Source organism: Melospiza georgiana, chromosome 18 (assembly GCF_028018845.1).
Source record: "Melospiza georgiana isolate bMelGeo1 chromosome 18, bMelGeo1.pri, whole genome shotgun sequence".
Classification (NCBI taxonomy): domain Eukaryota; kingdom Metazoa; phylum Chordata; class Aves; order Passeriformes; family Passerellidae; genus Melospiza; species Melospiza georgiana.
Window position 1 is genome coordinate 9937445 of NC_080447.1, and position 18290 is coordinate 9955734.

Genomic DNA, 18290 nt, shown 5'->3' on the forward strand with positions numbered 1-18290 from the left:
CTGCAAGGAGCACAGCCAGCAGCCCCCAGCACGGATCCATGTCCCCTATATCCCCAAAATCCCCTCTGCAAGGGGCACAGCCAGCACCCCCCAGCACAGATCCATCCTCCCTGTGTCCCCTCAAAATCCCCTCTGACACAAGCACAGCTCCAGCCTCCTGTATCCCCAATATCCCCTCTGCAAGGGACACAGCCAGCAGCAGCCCCCAGCACAGCTCCACACTGCCCATGTCTCCCAAAATTTCCTCTGCAAGGAGCAGAGTCAGGAGCCCCCAGCACAGATCCAGACTGTGTGTATCCCCAAAATCCCCTCTGCAAGGAGCACAGCCAGCACCCCCCAGCACGGATCCATGTCCCCTGTATCCCCAAAATCCCCTCTGCAAGGGGCACAGTCAGGAGCTCCCAGCACAGATCCACCCTGCCCCAGGTCCCCAAAACCCCCTCTGACACGAGCACAGTCACAACCCCCAGCACAGCTCCACCCTGCTCGTGTCCCCAAAATCAACAAGCACAGCCAGCAGCCCCCAGCACAGCTCCATGTCACCTGTATCCCCAAAATCCCCTCTGCAAGGAGCACAGCCAGCACCCCCCAGCACAGCTTCACAGTGCCCTGTGTCCCCCAAAATCAACGGGCACAGCCAGCAGCCCCCAGCACAGATCTACCCTGCCCCAGGTCCCCCAAAATCCCCTCTGCAAGGAGCACAGCCAGCAGCCCTCAGCACAGCTCTATGTCCCCTGTATCCCCAAAATTCCCTCTGACACAAGTACAGTCAGCATCCCCCAGCACAGCTCTATGTCCCCTGTGTCCCTGGTATCCCCCAAAATCCCCTCTGCAAGGAGCACAGCCAGCAACTCCACCCTTCCCTTCTCCCAAAATCCCCTGTGGAGGTACCTTCTGTTCCAGGTGTGCCCTGCGCAGCGACACCCGTTGCTCCAGCTTCTGGAGTTCCCTTTCATGCTGTGCTTCTGTCTGCATCTTTATTTTGCTCTGGTAGGCGTTGAGCAGCTCCATCTCCTGCTGGAGTTGCAGTCTCAGGGCTTGGCATTCTGCTTCCTGGGCCTCGTCCAGCCGGAGCTGTGAGAGCACGGGCAAAACAAGGCTCAAACAAACCCTGCTGGGAATCCCTCTGCTCCCACACAAGTCACACACCACTCTTTCTTCCCAAAGCCACTGGTGTTGGTGGCAGAGGGAGAAAGCAGAAAAGGCTTCATGAGCAGCAGCTGCTCTGCTCACACTGAGGCAGAGCCTCTGAAGATCCAATCCTAATCCCCAGCACGCCAGGGGAGCAGGGGAAGGACATGTGTTCCACAGGACACTCATTCCAAGAGGGAAAGTGCCAGCTGATGTGTTGTTTAAAGAGTTTTGCCAATTCAGGGGCTGGAGCAGTCCCCCCAGGGTGCTGCCAGGCCCCAGAGCCCCCTGCACGTACCGCCTGCGAGGCCATCATCTCATTGATGCTCTGCTCGTACTGCTCGGCCAGGATGGCGAGCTTCCGTGTCTGCTCGTCCTTCAGGCTCTTCAGAATTGTCTTGTGCTCACTCTTTGGAGTTACTTCCAGCTGGTGATTCTTCAGTGCTTTGTACTGCTTAGTTTGCACTTTGCATGTGTCCTGGAACTGCTTTTTGATCTGCATTTCCATAGCCTGCCAAGGAAGGAACGTTGTGAAGAGCACGAAGGGCTTTGGGAATGGAGAAGCTGTGGTATGTCTACATGGGTGGGGTGGTGGGAACCACAGCTCCCCTGTGCATGCTTCCCACAGGGATTAACCAGCAGCAGCAGCAGCAGCTCAGACCCTGCTGCAGCCTGGCCAGGAACTGCATCCCCTCAGCCCTCCTCAGCCCAGGGCACTTCCACTTCCGCAGATCACCCAGCCCATCACCTGCCTCCCAAATCTGCTTTCTCACAGCATCATTCCCCTTCCATGTCCTTCTCACCTCAGCCTTGCACTGTGTGGAGGCTGCAGACCTGGGAACTAGCAAGGGTGTGACAGAGTGACAGCAGTGTGCTTCTCTCTGATGACCAGTGACCCCAGGGAACAGCTGGAGCTGTGTAAGGGAGGCTGAGGCTGGGTATCAGGGAAAGGCTCTTTCCCCAGAGGGTGCTGGCACTGCCCAGGCTCCCCGGGGAATGGGCACAGCCCTGAGGCTGCCAGAGCTCCAGGGGCATTTGGAAAATGCTCTCAGGGATGCACAGGGTGAGACTGGTGGGGTGTCTGTCCAGGATTGGAATTTGGACTCCATGATCCCTGTGGGGCCCTTCCTACTCAGGATATTATGTGACACTGGGAGGAGGAACATGCCTCTACCAGAGAGCAGCTCAGAGGTCTGTAAGCACATTGGGGTGTGCACAGAGCTCAGCACACACCAGAGTGCTCTGTGTTCTCTCTGGACTCTGAAATAACCACAAACCCCCTCTCCTCATCATTCTAAGCTGACACCAGCGAGGGTCTGAACAACACAGCTTGTCAGAAACAAATTCTCTAACACTTTGCTTAGGACTGGACTATTTTACAACAGCCTCAATTAGCACAGCACTATAAAGACCCTCTGTGAGCCCTGGGCTATCCCAGCCCACAACCTCCCTTATGCAGAGCTGCTCTGTGCCAAGGGAGGGGATGCAAGGCAGAGCACAGGGAGCGGAGAGCAGCGGTCCCACAGCACAGGACAGAGGCTGGAGGAGGAGCAGGGACAGCCGGCAGCACCTTCAGGTTCTTTGGTTGCTGCCGGAGCTCCATGAAGTGCTTCCTGTGCAGCTCCTGCTCGCGCCGCTTGTTGTACTCCAGCTGGTTCTCGAGCTCAGTCTGGTGCTGCAGGCGGATCAGGTCCATGCGCAGCTTCTGCAGCGTGTGCAGCTGCCGGTACTCCAGCTCCCGCGTGGACTCGTCGTGCCGGATCAGCATGGCGTGCTCCATCTCCTTCTGCGTCCGCTTCTTGTTCAGCTCCTGCACACACACACACACAGAGCCCTGCTGCAGCTCCTGCCCACTGCGCTGACAGCTGCAGGTGTGTCACAGGGAAACACAAACCCAGCAGCACCATGGGGATGCTAGGAGAGACCACTGAGTGACCTGAGTGACCATCCATCTGTCCATCCATCCATGCTAGGAGAGACCACTGAGTGACCATCCATCCATCCATGCTAGGAGAGACCACTGAGTGACCCTCCATCCATCCATCCATCCATCCATGCTAGGAGAGACCACTGAGTGACCATCCATCCATCCATGCTAGGAGAGACCACTGAGTGACCCTCCATCCATCCATCCATCCATCCATCCATCCATGCTAGGAGAGACCACTGAGTGACCATCCATCCATCTGTCCATCCATGCTAGGAGAGACCACTGAGTGACCATCCATCCATCCATGCTAGGAGTGACCACTGAGTGACCATCCATCCATCCATCCATCCATCCATCCATCCATCCATCCATCCATCCATCCATCCATCCATCCATCCATCCATCCATCCATCCATCCATCCATCCATCCCTCCATCCCTCCATCCCTCCATCCCTCCATCCCTCCATCCCTCCATCCCATCCCTCCCCTGCTCTGGGATGGCCCCGGGAGTCCCCAGCAGGTGGCACCAGGACCCCACACAAGCCCTGGGTGCCTGCAGGAACTCGCAGCAGCTTTCACTGAACTCATCTTAGGTGCTCAGGGTGATGGAACTGGGGCTCTTGTCTGGTGGGTACTGGGAAGGAGCTCCTCCCTCCATCACCTGCACTGGAGTGGCCAAGGCAGAGGCCAGTGGCTCTGACACCACCTCAGGTGAGAAGGTGAACTGCCCGGGTGGGATTTGGCACAAGGCGCAGCTCATTTTTAAAACAAGACCGGTTTTGCAGTGCTCACCAAGAGCTCCTGCACAGTCTGGGACAACCACCCCCAAGCCACAAGCCCAGGAAGGGGAAGGCATCAGTTCCCTCCCCGATTACTGCACACATTTGTGTCATTTGTGCCTCAAGGTGCCAGCCCCGCCCTGAGCAGCACGGGGCTGACTCCAGCTGCACCCTCACAGACGCTGCTGTGCTCCCCTGATCCCGGCTCAGGTTTCAGCCTCAGCCAGGCACACCAGGGCTGCCCCACCCCACCCGTGCCCAGCCCAGGGCTGCCTCAGCCTAATGGGTTTCTGCAGGAGAAGCAAAAAAATGCAATTATTCTGTTGCACGTTTGGTAATCCTGCTGTAACTCTCAACAGCAGCACCTGCAAACTTCAGTCCCTGTGGCTGCTACACCTGGGACAGGTTTGAGCTGAGAGGGTGGGCAAGGAAACAGGACCAGGGTTTGTTTCCTTCTGCCCTCTAAGGGTGTAGCATGTGTTCACATTTAAGCAAAACTCGACCCCTGACAGGCAAAATTAAAATTTACAGGTAGTGGCGTGCCAAAATGACTTCCCAAAGGCAGGTGGGGCACTGACCAGGCAGGGAGCTGTGGCACATGTGCCTTCATCCCAGGATAGCTCAGCCAGCCTCTCCCAAGCCTGATCCAACCTGATGTCAGTTCACACAGCATAAACACACACAGTCACTCCACTTCCTTCAAACACTTTCCCATTTGCACAGAAACAACATCTGTGGTTACTTAAAATATGGAAAACACATTTGGAAAGTGTTATTTACTTCAGGTGATCCAAGTAGTTAGTACTGGCACATTTGAACTAGTAGGGATGTAATTTTCAGGGAATAAAAACTCAGATCATTCTGAAAATTAGCTCTCTCCTGGGAGCTTAAATGCAGGAGGTCAGAGGTGTGTTCCTGCTAAATGCCATGCCAGGTCACTGAACTCTGTTCTCATCCCTGCCACAGAGCAGACATGCTGGGACAAGGGTGCTCAAATCTGAATTTCTGGAATCAATAGTTTTGAGGGTGCCTGGGTTGATATCTGGATCTCAGCAAAGCAGCTGAGCAGCCCCAGGCACATCTGGACTCAAGGGTAGCAAAGCTCTGAACAAGTACAAATGGTACTGGAAAGCCTGAGGATAGCAGGCCAAACACAATTGGAAATTTTTGACCACTCCTCACTCAGTTTTCACTAAAACACCCTCTCATCTGACAGTCTTTATCCAAAAATAACATCCATGAAGAACTCAGATACTACAGTGATGGCCACAGGAGCATCTCCATGCAGAAGCTCTTTCTCCAAAGTAGTGTGTGACCACAGGCAGCCTTGAGGCAAGGGGCAAAAACCAATGAGGGGAAGCAGGGTGTGAAAAGCTGCTCCTTGACAGCCCATATCCCCATCCCACAGCTCTCCCCACACCCCAAACTGGGGCAGGACCCCCAAACCCAACACTCAGGAGCTGGGATGAGACGTCAGAGGAAGAGGCCACAGGGTGTTTCTGGCTGCAGTCAACGCTGCCATCCCTCAACTGATCAAAGCAGCCACAGCTGCAGGGAAAACCATTTCCCAAAACATATTTTGCTACATTTTTCTCAATTCTACTCAGCAACTAGAAGCATGAAGACCTAACCAGCCAAGACATGAAGCTAAAGCAGTTAAAGCAGGCTGTGAGAGAAGTGAGGAGTGCCATACTTCCCGAATGTTCTGCTGCTCCATCTCGTGCCTCTTGATCATCGTTTTTCTCTTGAAGGATCGGCAGTTTTTGTCGTAGTAGAGTCTCTGCTGGCTGAGAAGCTGGGCCTCCTCTTCAGCCTGTGTGTGCTGCAGGTTCTCTTTGTGTTTGGATATCCTTTCTTGCTTCTCTTTCTTGGGTGTGCTGTGGTCCTCATTCATTTCCTGCAGGGTCAAAACAAGGCTTGTCTCAGCACCGCAGTGACACAGGACACGGGGGACCTTGCTGGCTCCTCCTCTGCCACTCAGGCCATGAAAGGACACCAAAATCCCACCACAAACCAACAGAACCAGAACCTATCACCTGGCCATGCTCAGCCCTGCTGCCCCTACAGCTGTACCAGGACTCACACCAAGAGTAGGAGGAAAAATGGCCACAGAGCTCCTTGATAATAATTTTCTCACCTTTACCTTAACAGTTAATTATTTTTGCAATATGGTGAAGACACTACTTAAATAATGCATTTTGGTACATTAGAAGTTATTTCTCTTCCTAATTTATGTAACTGATCACAGGGCTTTTAGTCTGGGGACATTGAATGGCTGCTCTGATTACTTGAAAGAAAAAAAACAGATGAGGAGAAAGAAAGGGGAAGAACAACTCTCTGTGAAGTCCCATTTTCCCTCATCACCCTTGGTTTCAAAGATTCTGCTCTACAGCAAATTGTGAAACACCTGTAGCCACCCTCACAAATTGTTCTGGAAATGCTGCCAGATGCTCCCAGCTCCTAAAGATTTACTTGCTGAGAATCCAAAATTTGCTTCCAAGCCTGACAGTATCCCTTAAACCCCTGGGCTGGCCCAGGTTTATCAAAACAAAAGAGTGGCTCATGTTCATCCCACCCCCCTTCAGCCCTGAAAATGAGAGTTTCTCGCCTCTTTAATCTTTTCCTTGCAAAGCTTGTATTGTTTCTTCTGACTTTCTAAAAAGGTCGCCAGGTCTTTCTTTTGCTGAGCCAAAATCTGTTGCTGGAATCTCTTTTCATCTGCTGCAGCTGCCTTTGCCTGCAATGTACAGAGAGAGGAAAAAAAAACAATAAAAAAAGAAAAAAAGGTGAGTGAGCAGGTGCAGAATCCAGCACAAATTATTGTTGTGGTTTTTGATTTTTGGTCAGTCATTTTGGTGGCTGTGCTAGACAAAGCCACGAGCGCTCAGCTCACACAGAGAATGCTCACAGTAAGTCTGAGGGCTTCCTTGTGCTTCTCACCTCTCCACCAACGCCACCCCAGAAGGCACAACGACACCAGTTTATTAGGTGGATGAACATGCTAGTTTTTAGACTGAGTGACAGCTTTGTCACCCCCTCAGCTGAGGCAAAGCTCCCACCAAGGTCTCCACAGCCCCTTTTATGCAGCTGGGGCACTGGTGGATGCCAACAGAGCGCCCATCAGCCAGGAAGGCGACATGAGGCTGCTCGAGAGAGCACAAGGTCACAGAATCACCAGGTTGGAAGAGACCTTTGAGATGACTGAGTTCCACCCAGCCCCAACATCTCAATTAAACCACGGCACCCAGTGCCACATCCAATCTTCTTCTAAGCACATCCAGGGATAGTGACTCCACCACCTCCCCAGGCAGACCATTCCAGTACTTTGTGTAAAAAACTTTTTCCTAACATCCAACTTAAATTTCCCTTGGGGCAGTTGAACACTTTGTCCTCTCATTCTGCACCTCAGACCACAGGTTTGAGCAGCAAACCTGGGTTCTCCCGTCCCTCACATCCTCCCAGCACTCACCTCCTTCTCCATCACAGCCACTTGCTTCTTGGCCAGCTTCTCCAGCTCAATGGACGAGTTGTTGGCGTGTGTCTCCACCTCCTTCTGCAGCTTGAGGCGGTGCTCGTCCATCTCGGCCTTCAACTTGTTCTCCAGGGCGATCAGCTGCTTCTGGTGCTGGCGCCGCATCCGCTTATATCCTGACATCTGTTCCCGCAGCTCGTTCTCCTGCTCATGCTCATGGATCTGTCTTGTAACCTGGGGGAAAACAGGGCACCCACTGCTCCATGGCCTTGCTTCCCACACCAGCTCACTGGAGCCAGGCCCCGCTCTGCTCTCAGCGATCCATGGGTTTTGGAGGTGCTGCTGTTTGGTTTCACAAAGCCACGGGGTTTCTCTGTCCTAACTTTTAGCCCTCATCTTTTCCTGAGACTTTTATGTCTGAAAATTAAGCTGGAAATGCCATATTACAAATAAAGGAAGGGTGTGGTTACTTATTGATGCCCTCTGAAGGCTGCCTTCAGAGCAGAGACTAGATGGAGATAAAGAACAGAGACTAGATGGAGCTAAAGAACAGAGACTAGATGGAGTTATAGAGACTAGATGGAGATAAAGAATAGAGACTAGATGGAGCTAAAGAATAGAGACTAGATGGAGTTAAAGAATAGAGACTAGATGGAGTTATAGAGACTAGATGGAGCTAAAGAACAGAGACTAGATGGAGCTAAAGAACAGAGACTAGATGGAGTTATAGAGACTAGATGGAGCTAAAGAATAGAGACTAGATGGAGCTAAAGAATAAAGTAGGGATTTATTAAGAGGCCTCAACAGATCCGCCTTGGGCAGCACAACCCAAAATGGCCACACAATGGATGATTGCTCAGGAGATCCCTCACTTTTATATATTCTGGTCCATTTGTATATTTGAGTTAATTGTCCAATTATAGCTTTAGCCCACGAAGTCCAATCCTTCTGGTTTTCTCTCTTCAGTCCCCATTGTATATGCTCTTGGGTCTGAGATCTGGGTCTGCTGCCCTTGGTCCCCAGCTACAGAAGGAATTGTTTTGTTTCCCTGTTCTGTGAAGAGAACTCACTATACCCTAATATGAAGCCAGACTTTGACACTAAAGCAGAACAGAATCTGAAAAATATAAAAACTAAAACCTGAGGCATCATTATCACTCCAGGACATGCTGAAGGAGATCTGGAAACAAAGGTGGCTAATGGACAACATTCCTCAGATACTTTATACAGATGCATGACTAAGATCCTTATTCAGATTCAACTTATTCACCTTATTCAGATCCATGGATTCCCAAGAAGCAGCCAGAACCCCCTCAAACCCCCATTCTTTCCTTCCTCCTCAAGTCACCCCCATGCCAATTCAATCCCTCAACATCTATTTTCTGCTACGAGGAGCCTCCTTCAAAACTTCCCCTTAAAATTCAAGATGATGGCAGACTGAGCTCATTCCTTCCCAGAATTGAAAGTTTTCTAACAAGGGAATGCTGTTCTGGAACTGTGTGCTCTTAACAAGATTGATCAGATGGTCTAAGCAGATTTTAAACCCTGCTCAGCTGAAACAAACTCACAAGTTCCACATTCATTTCCATGCCCAAGTGTATCCATGTGAAAGGAAGGAAAAGAAACACCAACAGGCTGTGCCAAAAATGTTAAGAAGAAAATGCAAATGGTGATGCTTCCATTTCAAAAGAAGAAAAGTGTCCAAGACTAATTTTTATTTTTTTAAAGACAGTCTCAGGAACTTATGAAGATCTGATCATTTATACAATCTGAGAACCAAAAGCTTGGTACATGTGTGGACTGAAGGCCCTGATTCTGTGCAAGGGGACCTTTGCTTTGCCACTGAAGTGTGAAGAGCTCAGGCCTTTGAAGGTGATCAGTGAAGCTTTGTGAACCAGGAGTCCCTCGTGCAGCCTTCCTGATGGATTCCTCCACAGCAACCCCAAAACTGGCCCCTGCATGGCGCTGCTGTCATTTGAAGGCAGTTCTGTGGAGATTTTTGGAGTTTAGATGCAGGATGGGACACACCTACAGAGCTGGGAAAGCTCAGGTTCAAGAGAAGAGCAGCTGCTTTAGGGAGCTGCCATCCCAGTGCACTTGCTGGCTCCAGGGCTGGGAGGTGACAGGAAGCCAAGTCAGAGCTCCAAATCAAGAGATGAACACCCTGAATGTGGTCACCCGAGGCAGGCAGCAAGTGCCACCTGTCTCAGTTCAAATGACCCCCAAGACTTGGGAGGAGGGTGAAGAGGAACTCAGGAAGAGCCTCCCAAGGATTGCAGAGGAACCAAGAACCAGCCTGAGCACAGCCCTGTCACACTCAGGGTGATCAGGGAGGCTGAGCACCCACCAGGAGGTGATGGACAAACCACTTCCTTCCTACAAGAAATTCAGAATATCATTTTGGAGCAGGCTACATTAAACATACCTCAGCCCCTGGTGCAACAGAGCAACCTGTACATGCCTGAGACACAACCAGATCCAAGGCAGCCACCAGGAGCATGTGGACTGAAGGAATGACCACAGAAACACAAACACTCTGTGAGCCCTGTGCTCTGCTACAGCTCAAAAAGCTTTCGGTTTTTCCAAGAGTACCAAGGACAGCTACACTTGGAAGAAGTTGGGAAGGGCTCACAGGAACTTGCACATTTCAGTCAAGTTCAGCAAGAATAAGATCTCTGCCAGAAGCTTCCAGGTAAGGAAAATGTCTCTGAGAATCCAAGTTAATGATAAGGACAGATGCCAGGTGAGACAGGCAGCCCACCAACACTTCACACATGCCACTGCCATGTTCAGTGACATCCAGCTGAGAGAACAGCCTTGGTCAGGCACTTGAAGAGAAATGGAGATCTGGGAGCCACCAGCTGTACCAGATCTTCCTGGATGTGCTATTTTTGAGGCCCAGCCCTTTTGTGAGCAATGGGATGTTCTGCACGGCACACTCCGTTCCCAGACCTTGGCAGAACAAAGCAAACAGCAAGAGCCTAAGAAAAAATGGATCTAAGGATCCTCCAGCAACTCTGCCAGTCTCCTTTGGTGTGATCTCTAATGAGATGTAGAATGTGCACTTGTTTTATTTACAGCAAAACTCATTAACTTTTATCCTTTTTTTTTTTTCCCTGCTCCTCTGCACCCCATTTCCAATTTTGCTCAGCTTTATCGTGACAAGAATTCCATCTTGGAAAGATTTCCCATGAAATCTAGGATATTTATCCCTAACAATAGGATGCAATTGCTAATTACAAGCCTAGCTGATAAAGCCTTCCAGTCACAACAGAAGATGAGACATTAAAAAGTCAGAAGAAAACAAAAGCAATGTCTCATCCTAAAGATGGGAGAGGAGAGCAGCAGACTTGGTGGACATCTCATGGATTTAGTGTCTCTGTTCAGCAAACTCATGATAAAGACTTCATTTATCACCACAATCTCCAGTCAAGCCCAACACTCCTCAGGACAGACTTCAAAGACAAAGTCTGCACATGGTGATCTCAGGGGTGGCAGAATGTGGAGGAAATGAACATTAGTGACTGAATATGCCCAGGTCAGTGCCAGAGAAGTCCTTCGGACTATGAATGAATCCAGGATTATGGTTTTAAAGATTAAACTCCTAATGAATGAACACCTCCAGCAACCATTTTAACAAGAAAATTTGGGGATGTTCCATTAATCAGCTTTCTGGTGTTCTTAGACAAAGACTCTTGGAACTCCATGCACTATTTGGAATATCCTGAGTGGGGAGGGCCCCACAAGGATCATGGAGTCCAAGCCCTGGCCCTGCACAGACACCCCAACAATCCCACCCTGGGCACTCCTGGGAGCATTATCCAGGTGCCCCTGGAGCGCTGGCAGCCTTGGGGCTGTGCCCATTCCCAGCACCCTCTGGGAGAAGAACCTTTCCTGATATCCAACCTCAGCCTCTTCAGACACAGCTCCAGCCATTCCCTGGGTCCTGTCCCAGGTCACAGCAAGCAGAGATTGGAGCTGCCCCTCAGGGAGAAGCCCACAAAAAACCCCTCAGATTATCATGAGACAAAAGGTGGCAACAACAAAATTTGTTCTCCATATAACCAGGAAATGTCAGGATCTTTCACACCAGAGAGCTGCAGTTTCCTGGAGCCCATCCTGCAGCACACAACAATCAATCAGGAGAACCAAAAACCTGAATAAACCAGAACAGCTTTCATTAAGGTATGACATTTTCTCAGTTTTTTATCTCTCTGCATCTTTGGCATACACAGAACTGAGAACAGAGATGTCTTTTCCAACCTACTCCCACAGGCAGTTCATTTGCCATAAAATCCAAACTTTCTTTCACCCCTCCAAGATTTTAGCTTTATGTAAGGAAGTTGAGCTCACAACTTCTCCTCCAAACCAGCAGCTGTTTAGAGTTCCCTTTTCTACACTGTTTATCCAAGATACTGAACCTCTCCTAAAAGACAGGAGTTTTCACCTCTAGATGACTGAAATTCCAAGCTCCTCTGTGCTGGAGGAAGCAGAGCTCTGAGCACAACACTGCCAGCTGCTTCTCACAGCAGAGGAGATGAGAAAGAACAAGTCCAAAATTTTAGAGGAAAGGTCTACAAAGGAAGCAGCCAATGAGTCCATTGGGAGAAACTCAACCCTCTGGAATAGAACACCAAAGCTCCAGCAGAAGAGGGAACAGCTCCATGTGAGGGTGCCATTTTCCTGGCCACATCCAGGGAATGCTGCTCCCATGGACACAGACAGTCTGCAGGCCCACAAGAGATCACATCGTTCTTCTGCTGGCATTTGGATTTCAAAGAGAACACCAAGGCCTTAGATAGAGTCCTCACTGCCTGATCCTTCTGTGGAATGAGATGTCACAGATGTGAGGGAGGAATCCTTCCCTGTGAGGGTGGCACAGGGTGCCCAGAGCAGCTGGGGCTGCCCCTGGATTCCTGGAAATGCCCAAGGCCAGGCTGGACAGGGCTTGGAGCAGCCTGGGATGGTAGAAGGTGTCCCTGCTCAAGCAGGGGTGGAATGAGATGGGCTTTAAGATCCTTGCAAACCCACCCCACTCTGGGATTCCATGAAGTTTTAACTACTTGATCATTGCCTTTGAAAACTGCAAAAGCAGCTGTTGAGGAGATGCAGGAGGAAGGGGGGAGCTAAGGGGTCAAGCCTGAAAGACACCCACAAGTGCAGATCAATGCATCTCTGAAGAGATTCAAAAAAAGCTTTCCCTTGAAAACATTGAGAGGTGTAGCCTCATCAACATGCAGAACCTCTGCCCTCCTTTTCAAACAACAGCTTGCTGAGCTTCAAGAGATTCCTGGTTGTAACTTTTAATTTATGGATCACTGATAATCTGAGAAATAATATGGAGATGTAAGTGCCTGGTCTCCATTTCAGATGGCAACTTTTACTCCAACAGCAGAAATAGGCAGGGTATTTTCCACCACTGCTCCAGGTGAGTGATGGTTACTATAACCACACAAAACTGATTAAAGAGAAAAGTGGTCCAGGAAAAAATGACTACTAAAATTGCTGATTGAATTATGACCTAAGTTAAGCTCCTTCATCTTTCTTACTCACATTTGCTGATTTTCATGATTTTCTTTAATCTGAGCAATATTAAAGCACTACTGCAAGACTCAAAATGGGATATCCACAGGCTGTATCTGTTTTCTCTGGAGATCTGTCCAGTTTCCCTCATATTCACATGATGCCTTTGCAGAGTGCCAGGGCAAGGCAATCACTCTCCAAACCACTGGGTCACCTGGAGTGCTCAGCTGTCTAACACAAGCTCCTCTGTGGCCTCTGCACTCCCTGAACTGCTTCAGCTTGGTTTTGGAAAGAGATCCAACCTGAACTTGGGATTACCTTTAGGAATGCCAGTCTTACCTCCATCTGCAATATCCTGATCTATGGGGAGAAGAGCAAGGACCTGAGTGCCCTAAAACCTGGACTGCACCAGGAGGAACAGCTGTGGAGTGAACAGCCCCAGACTTGGTGCTTTTCTTCTGAAAACACTGCCCTGGTCTCAGTGTTGGGGGTGGATTTCAGCAAATCCCATGAAAGGAAGCTTTAACACCCCAATATCACCCCATATAATTGAATTTGGGGCCAGAACTCCCATTTTTGATTCTCTGCAATACAGGCCACCCAATGCTCCCAACTGCACAACCTTTCTGTGCAGGAAGATGTTCCCAGCTGCTGAGCAATGGGAAGCAGCCAGCATGCAGGGAACCATCAGAGCTTGCTGGTTTGCTCGTTTTCAACCCCTGTGGGACCTTGGGCACCCATTCACACAGAAAAATCTGTTCCAGCTGCCACTGAAAGAGTAAATTAACACAGAGAGATGAATAAAGCCTGAATTTCTGGGTTTGCACTGCAAATTCCAGGCATGTTCAGGTCTTTCTCCCTGTGTTAGCTCCATGGCTGACTTTGCCCTTCCCATAAATATTGGACAGGGAAGCAAGAAGAAGTTCTCCCTTGGCCAGAGGAGCATCCAGCACCTCTCCCCACAGACATCATCTAGGCACTGTGATAAGAAGTGCTCCAATACAAGCACTGGCACCCAGATCCTGTGCAATGGGTTTAAACTTTCATTTTTTCCCCCTAGATTTCAATTTCAGAACACGAAGAGGTGGGAATGGAAGATTATCAAAGGGAAAGCTCATCACCATGAAATATTTCTGTGGCAAACTCAGGGTCAGTTCTGCCCCACCACACAACCTCAGAAGCAAGGACACACCAACAACACCTCCTGGAGTGCCCAGGTTGGTGTGCTGGGATCTTCCCTCTCCACTGGGAAGGGGAGATGTGTGTGAATAATGGGGATAACAGAGCATGTTCCACAGAAAACCCAAAAAAGAGAAGCTCTCCAAAAAGCTTTCCATCTTCCCCACCCAAAATTAATTTTATCTTTATCATCACTTGGTCACTGAAGTAGAGAGAATCAGCAAACCCAAGTGAGTAAGGAATGAAGGCAGATACAATCCCAGCCCCACAGGAGGCTGCCATGGGATTTAGGAGTGACCTTGGGATATCAGCTGTGTTCCCCAGAGCTCAGGGAATCCCTCACAGCCCATATTTCCATTGGCTCCCAAAGGGGCCCGGCCATGCAATCCCTTCAAGCCACCCCAGCAGCCCAGGGGTGACATTTCCAGGGAGGACAGGAGCTCTGGGCTCTGCTGCTCAAGGCAGGCCATAAGGTGCAGCAGCTTTGCACAGGGAGTAAAAGAACATGAATATATTCATCACACATATCAATTTATCAATGAAATTGTATGTCTGGAGTATGATACATGAGTCATTCATTATTTCTGCCCTCCAGCCAACCCAACTGGGTCCCACTTTTATCGGCTCAGTGCAGGCAGTAGAAGAGCTGGCACTACACTGGGTGAAAACACACACAGACACACAAAAAGGAAAAATTCCCAGGGCAGAGGGTCTCCAGGAGAGCAGGGATCCTGCCCCTGTCAGGTGTGCTGCATGGAGTCCTCTAACACACACATTTCTAGGTCACTTTAAACTGGGGGGAGCAGGGGACACCAGCCTGGGGGGCACTCAGGGTGTGGGCACCCAGAAATACACCTGCAAAAAATGGGATTCAGATGCTCCCAGGAAGCATCTGGGCAGAAGCCTGAATGCCACAGCATCGTTTTAGATTTTAACAGCAGCAGCAACAACCACACAGAAAAATTTGTGCTGCTGGCACTGCTGCTTGCCTCCAGCCAGCACCTTCAGCTGTGGTCACACACACACACACAGAGGCACAGCCCGTGCCCTGAGCATGCAGGAAGGAGCGGGAAGCGCTTCTGGGGATGCAGAAATGGTGGTCTGGAAGGAGAACCCCCATGGTGGAGGCAGGAGGAGCGGGAAGGGGAGGGCTCGCTGGTGTCATTTCGGGGTTGGTCCAGGATGATGTCATAGCACTGAGCGAGTGCCATGGCCAAACCGTGGGGACTCTCCAACGCTCCCCGTCCATCTGACCTCTAATACCAGCGGGCTGAAATATCCAACAGCACACTGGTTTTCCCTGTGAAGGGCCATTTTTCACTGCTGTCCCTGGAAATGCTGCTCCCAGCCCGGTGGATGCGGGGTGGGGGAGGCGGCACACAACTAACTCTTCCGGCACACACCCCTTTCCCTACTACAAAGGCATCCACAGCAATCACATTTGCAATAGTACAAATCTTGATGGATTCATCCCATCCCCCTCCCCTTTGTAAGCCCACAGCCCGCTGTAAACCCTCTCTCCCTTATCGCAGCCCAGCAATCCTTCCAAAGGATCAGGCTGCAAAATGCAGACACGGTACATTGCTTGAAATAAATGAATGAATGAAATTTAAAAAAAAAAAAAAAACCACCAGGCAGCAGCTCAGGGCGGGCAGCAGCGATCTTATTGTTCCCAAACCCATCTGCATCTGCATCTCCACGGCGTTCCAGCAGCTCTCACACCCCTCACACACTCTTTATGCACATGCAGATAAATATATTAACAAAAGGGACAGGTGGGAAATGGAGGGGTGGGGTGGGAAATGAAGATGATATTAACTTCACCCAGGAAGGTGGGCTATCTCACCCTGGAAATGCACCGAGAAATTAAACATATTTCACATTTACATCTCACACACACACACATACATAGAGGTAAAATCTCTTTCAGTGCAATATCCAGTTGCTATGCCAACAGCACCAACAGCATGGAGGGATGGCAGCGAGGGGCTGGGGAGCGGGGTGGGGTGGGGTGGGGTGGGGTGGGATGGGGGCTCTTACCAAAGATGCTGATTTGATTGTGGCAAAGCGCTCTCGGTTCCGGTAGTGGAGGGCCTGATTCTGCACTGACTGGGTAGGCCGCACCTCAGGCCTGCGATCCCTGTGGCCCACCTCATCCCTTATAAATACATGATCCTGCAGAAATGGATAAAAACAAGGAGAAAGTCCGGCTGTGCTCTTCCCGCGGCGGCTGCCTCTCTCTCACCCCTCTGTCTGCACAAGCGCGGCTGTAGGAGAGGCATAGTTCAGCTCTCTGCTTAGCCCCGGCAGCTCCCACCGTACAAAATGAATAAGCAACACATTGCAGCTCGGCTCGGCGCGTCAGCTGATCAGGATGCCTCTGAATCCCTGGATCGGGCTGCCTTTTTTTTTTTTTTTTAATCTCCTTCTTTTTTTTTTTTTTTTTTTTTTTTTTTTAAACCTCCAGTATTACATATGTGCCAGAAAGAAGCGAGGCGGGAGCAGGAAGCGGAGCAGGGCGATCCGAGTCCTCGGGAAGGTCGGGTTCAAGCACTGCGAGCCAGCGATCCCGGTGAAAACGTGATTCCCATGTCTAGGCACGGAGATCCTGTTCCCTTTTAACACCACAGCAACATCCTGCCTCATTCCCTTTGCCCAGCGCCGTGCCCTCGATAGGGTTTCTTTGTCCCTCGTTTGCTATCTGCTGGTGGGGACGAGCATCCTGGCTAAATCCACGGCAGGCTGGAGAGCACCAGGAAAGCCTCCGTGACCACTCAGGGATCCTGCTTTCCAGTCATGATCCTGCACAGTTCTAGCACTTTCTCTCCACAGCCCACAAAGGATTTTTTTTTTTTTTCTTTTTAAAGCAACAGCTCCCAGGTTTTTAGCAGGAATGGTTCCCGGTGCAGCTTCCTCTCAGCTCCCTGGCAAGGCTCTGCCAGGAGAGGCTGTGCCCTTCCCAAACGGCACAGGCAAATTTGGGAGTGGAACAAAGCTCCAGGAGAAACCCTCCTCAGAAATGCCAGCAAAAAAACCACACCACCACGATTGTCCCAGTGGGAATGGTGAGTGCCAACAGTCAGCACACCTGCAGGCTGCACCCTGGGCATGGAGCAGCCTCTGGACACCCAGCACACCCCGCTCCTGCCCGGCCACACTGGCACCCATCAGTGTCATGACTCTCACCCTCAACCTCCTAAATCCTCTCAGGAAGACTGAGATTCTTCCTGAATTAAATCGAGTTTCCAGTTCTTTGGGGTGCAAAATAAATGCTGCCACTGCCTAGAAAGCCCTGGCAGGGAAGAGCTGCCTCCATGAGCAGGAGCAGCTTGGCCACCCTGCCATGGCCCAGCAGACACCAGGAAGGTGAGAGAGCCCCACTGGGAGAATCCATGGAATGGTGTCTCCATCAGGACATTGCTGTCATCCCCATGCTCCTTTCCCACCCCACAGACACCTGGTTTTCCCCTCTGCTGGCCTCCATTTCCAGCTGCTTCTCACCCACACACACTCAGCCCTTTTCAATAGGATTCTGGAAATTGGTTCAAGCAAAAGCCAATTGGGTGCAGAAATGCTGATATTAAGAGCTGAACACCACATTGATTAAAAGTGTTTTTACCCCAAAACCTTTCCTTATCCTTCCTTTTGAGCATTCCCAGTCCATGCTCACCTTTCCCTTTGCTCAGTGCCCAAGGCCAGCACAGAGCCAAGCCTGCACCAGCTCGTCCACACCCACACAAGGCACACAGAATGAGCCAAAACAGCTAAAAAGGACAGTCCCCCACAGAGATATGGAGTCACAAAAGTTACAGTTTCATTTTATATTGGTCATCCTGATAGTGAGCATTTGTGGCACTGACAGGAAAGGCAGTGAGACCAGAAGAGAAATCACTGAAAATTGCGCTGATCTCAGATTTCCAACCTGTGCATGCTGGTGTGATGGGCAGAGCACTTGGACTTGCCCACATTCCTGAGACAGGCACATGTGAGGCTCTGGAACAGCCATCCCCAGAAGATCCTGATTAAACATTTACAGTCCAACAGCATCTCTCAGTTTACTCTGACTCAGCCTCACCAGAGGGATCCCAAACCCTGCAGTGAAGATCTGCCCCAAACTCACCCACCTGAACCACTGAGGAAACAACAGGAGCCACCAGTGCTGTGCTCCAGCCATGAAATGAAGCTGGGACAGGACAAATGTCACCCCTGGTCACACACAGAGCCTGCAGCAGCACCTGGGAGTGCACAGAGCCTGCTAAGCAATACCCCAATCCC

At 50.4% G+C, this 18290-nt stretch overlaps 1 protein-coding gene across 1 annotated transcript in view; it reads right to left on the reverse strand.

Moving 5' to 3' along the window:
- The window catches only part of TAOK3 (TAO kinase 3), a 45078-nt gene that overhangs the window by 1313 nt on the left and 25475 nt on the right, over positions 1-18290 (reverse strand). Inside the window, exons 13-19 of the mRNA XM_058036635.1 lie at positions 16056-16190; positions 7311-7547; positions 6450-6578; positions 5535-5738; positions 2702-2941; positions 1430-1642; positions 892-1074 (exon numbers count right to left, since the gene is read on the reverse strand). Coding sequence (XP_057892618.1) covers positions 892-1074; positions 1430-1642; positions 2702-2941; positions 5535-5738; positions 6450-6578; positions 7311-7547; positions 16056-16190 — 1341 coding nt within the window. The remainder of the gene's footprint in view (positions 1-891; positions 1075-1429; positions 1643-2701; positions 2942-5534; positions 5739-6449; positions 6579-7310; positions 7548-16055; positions 16191-18290) is intronic.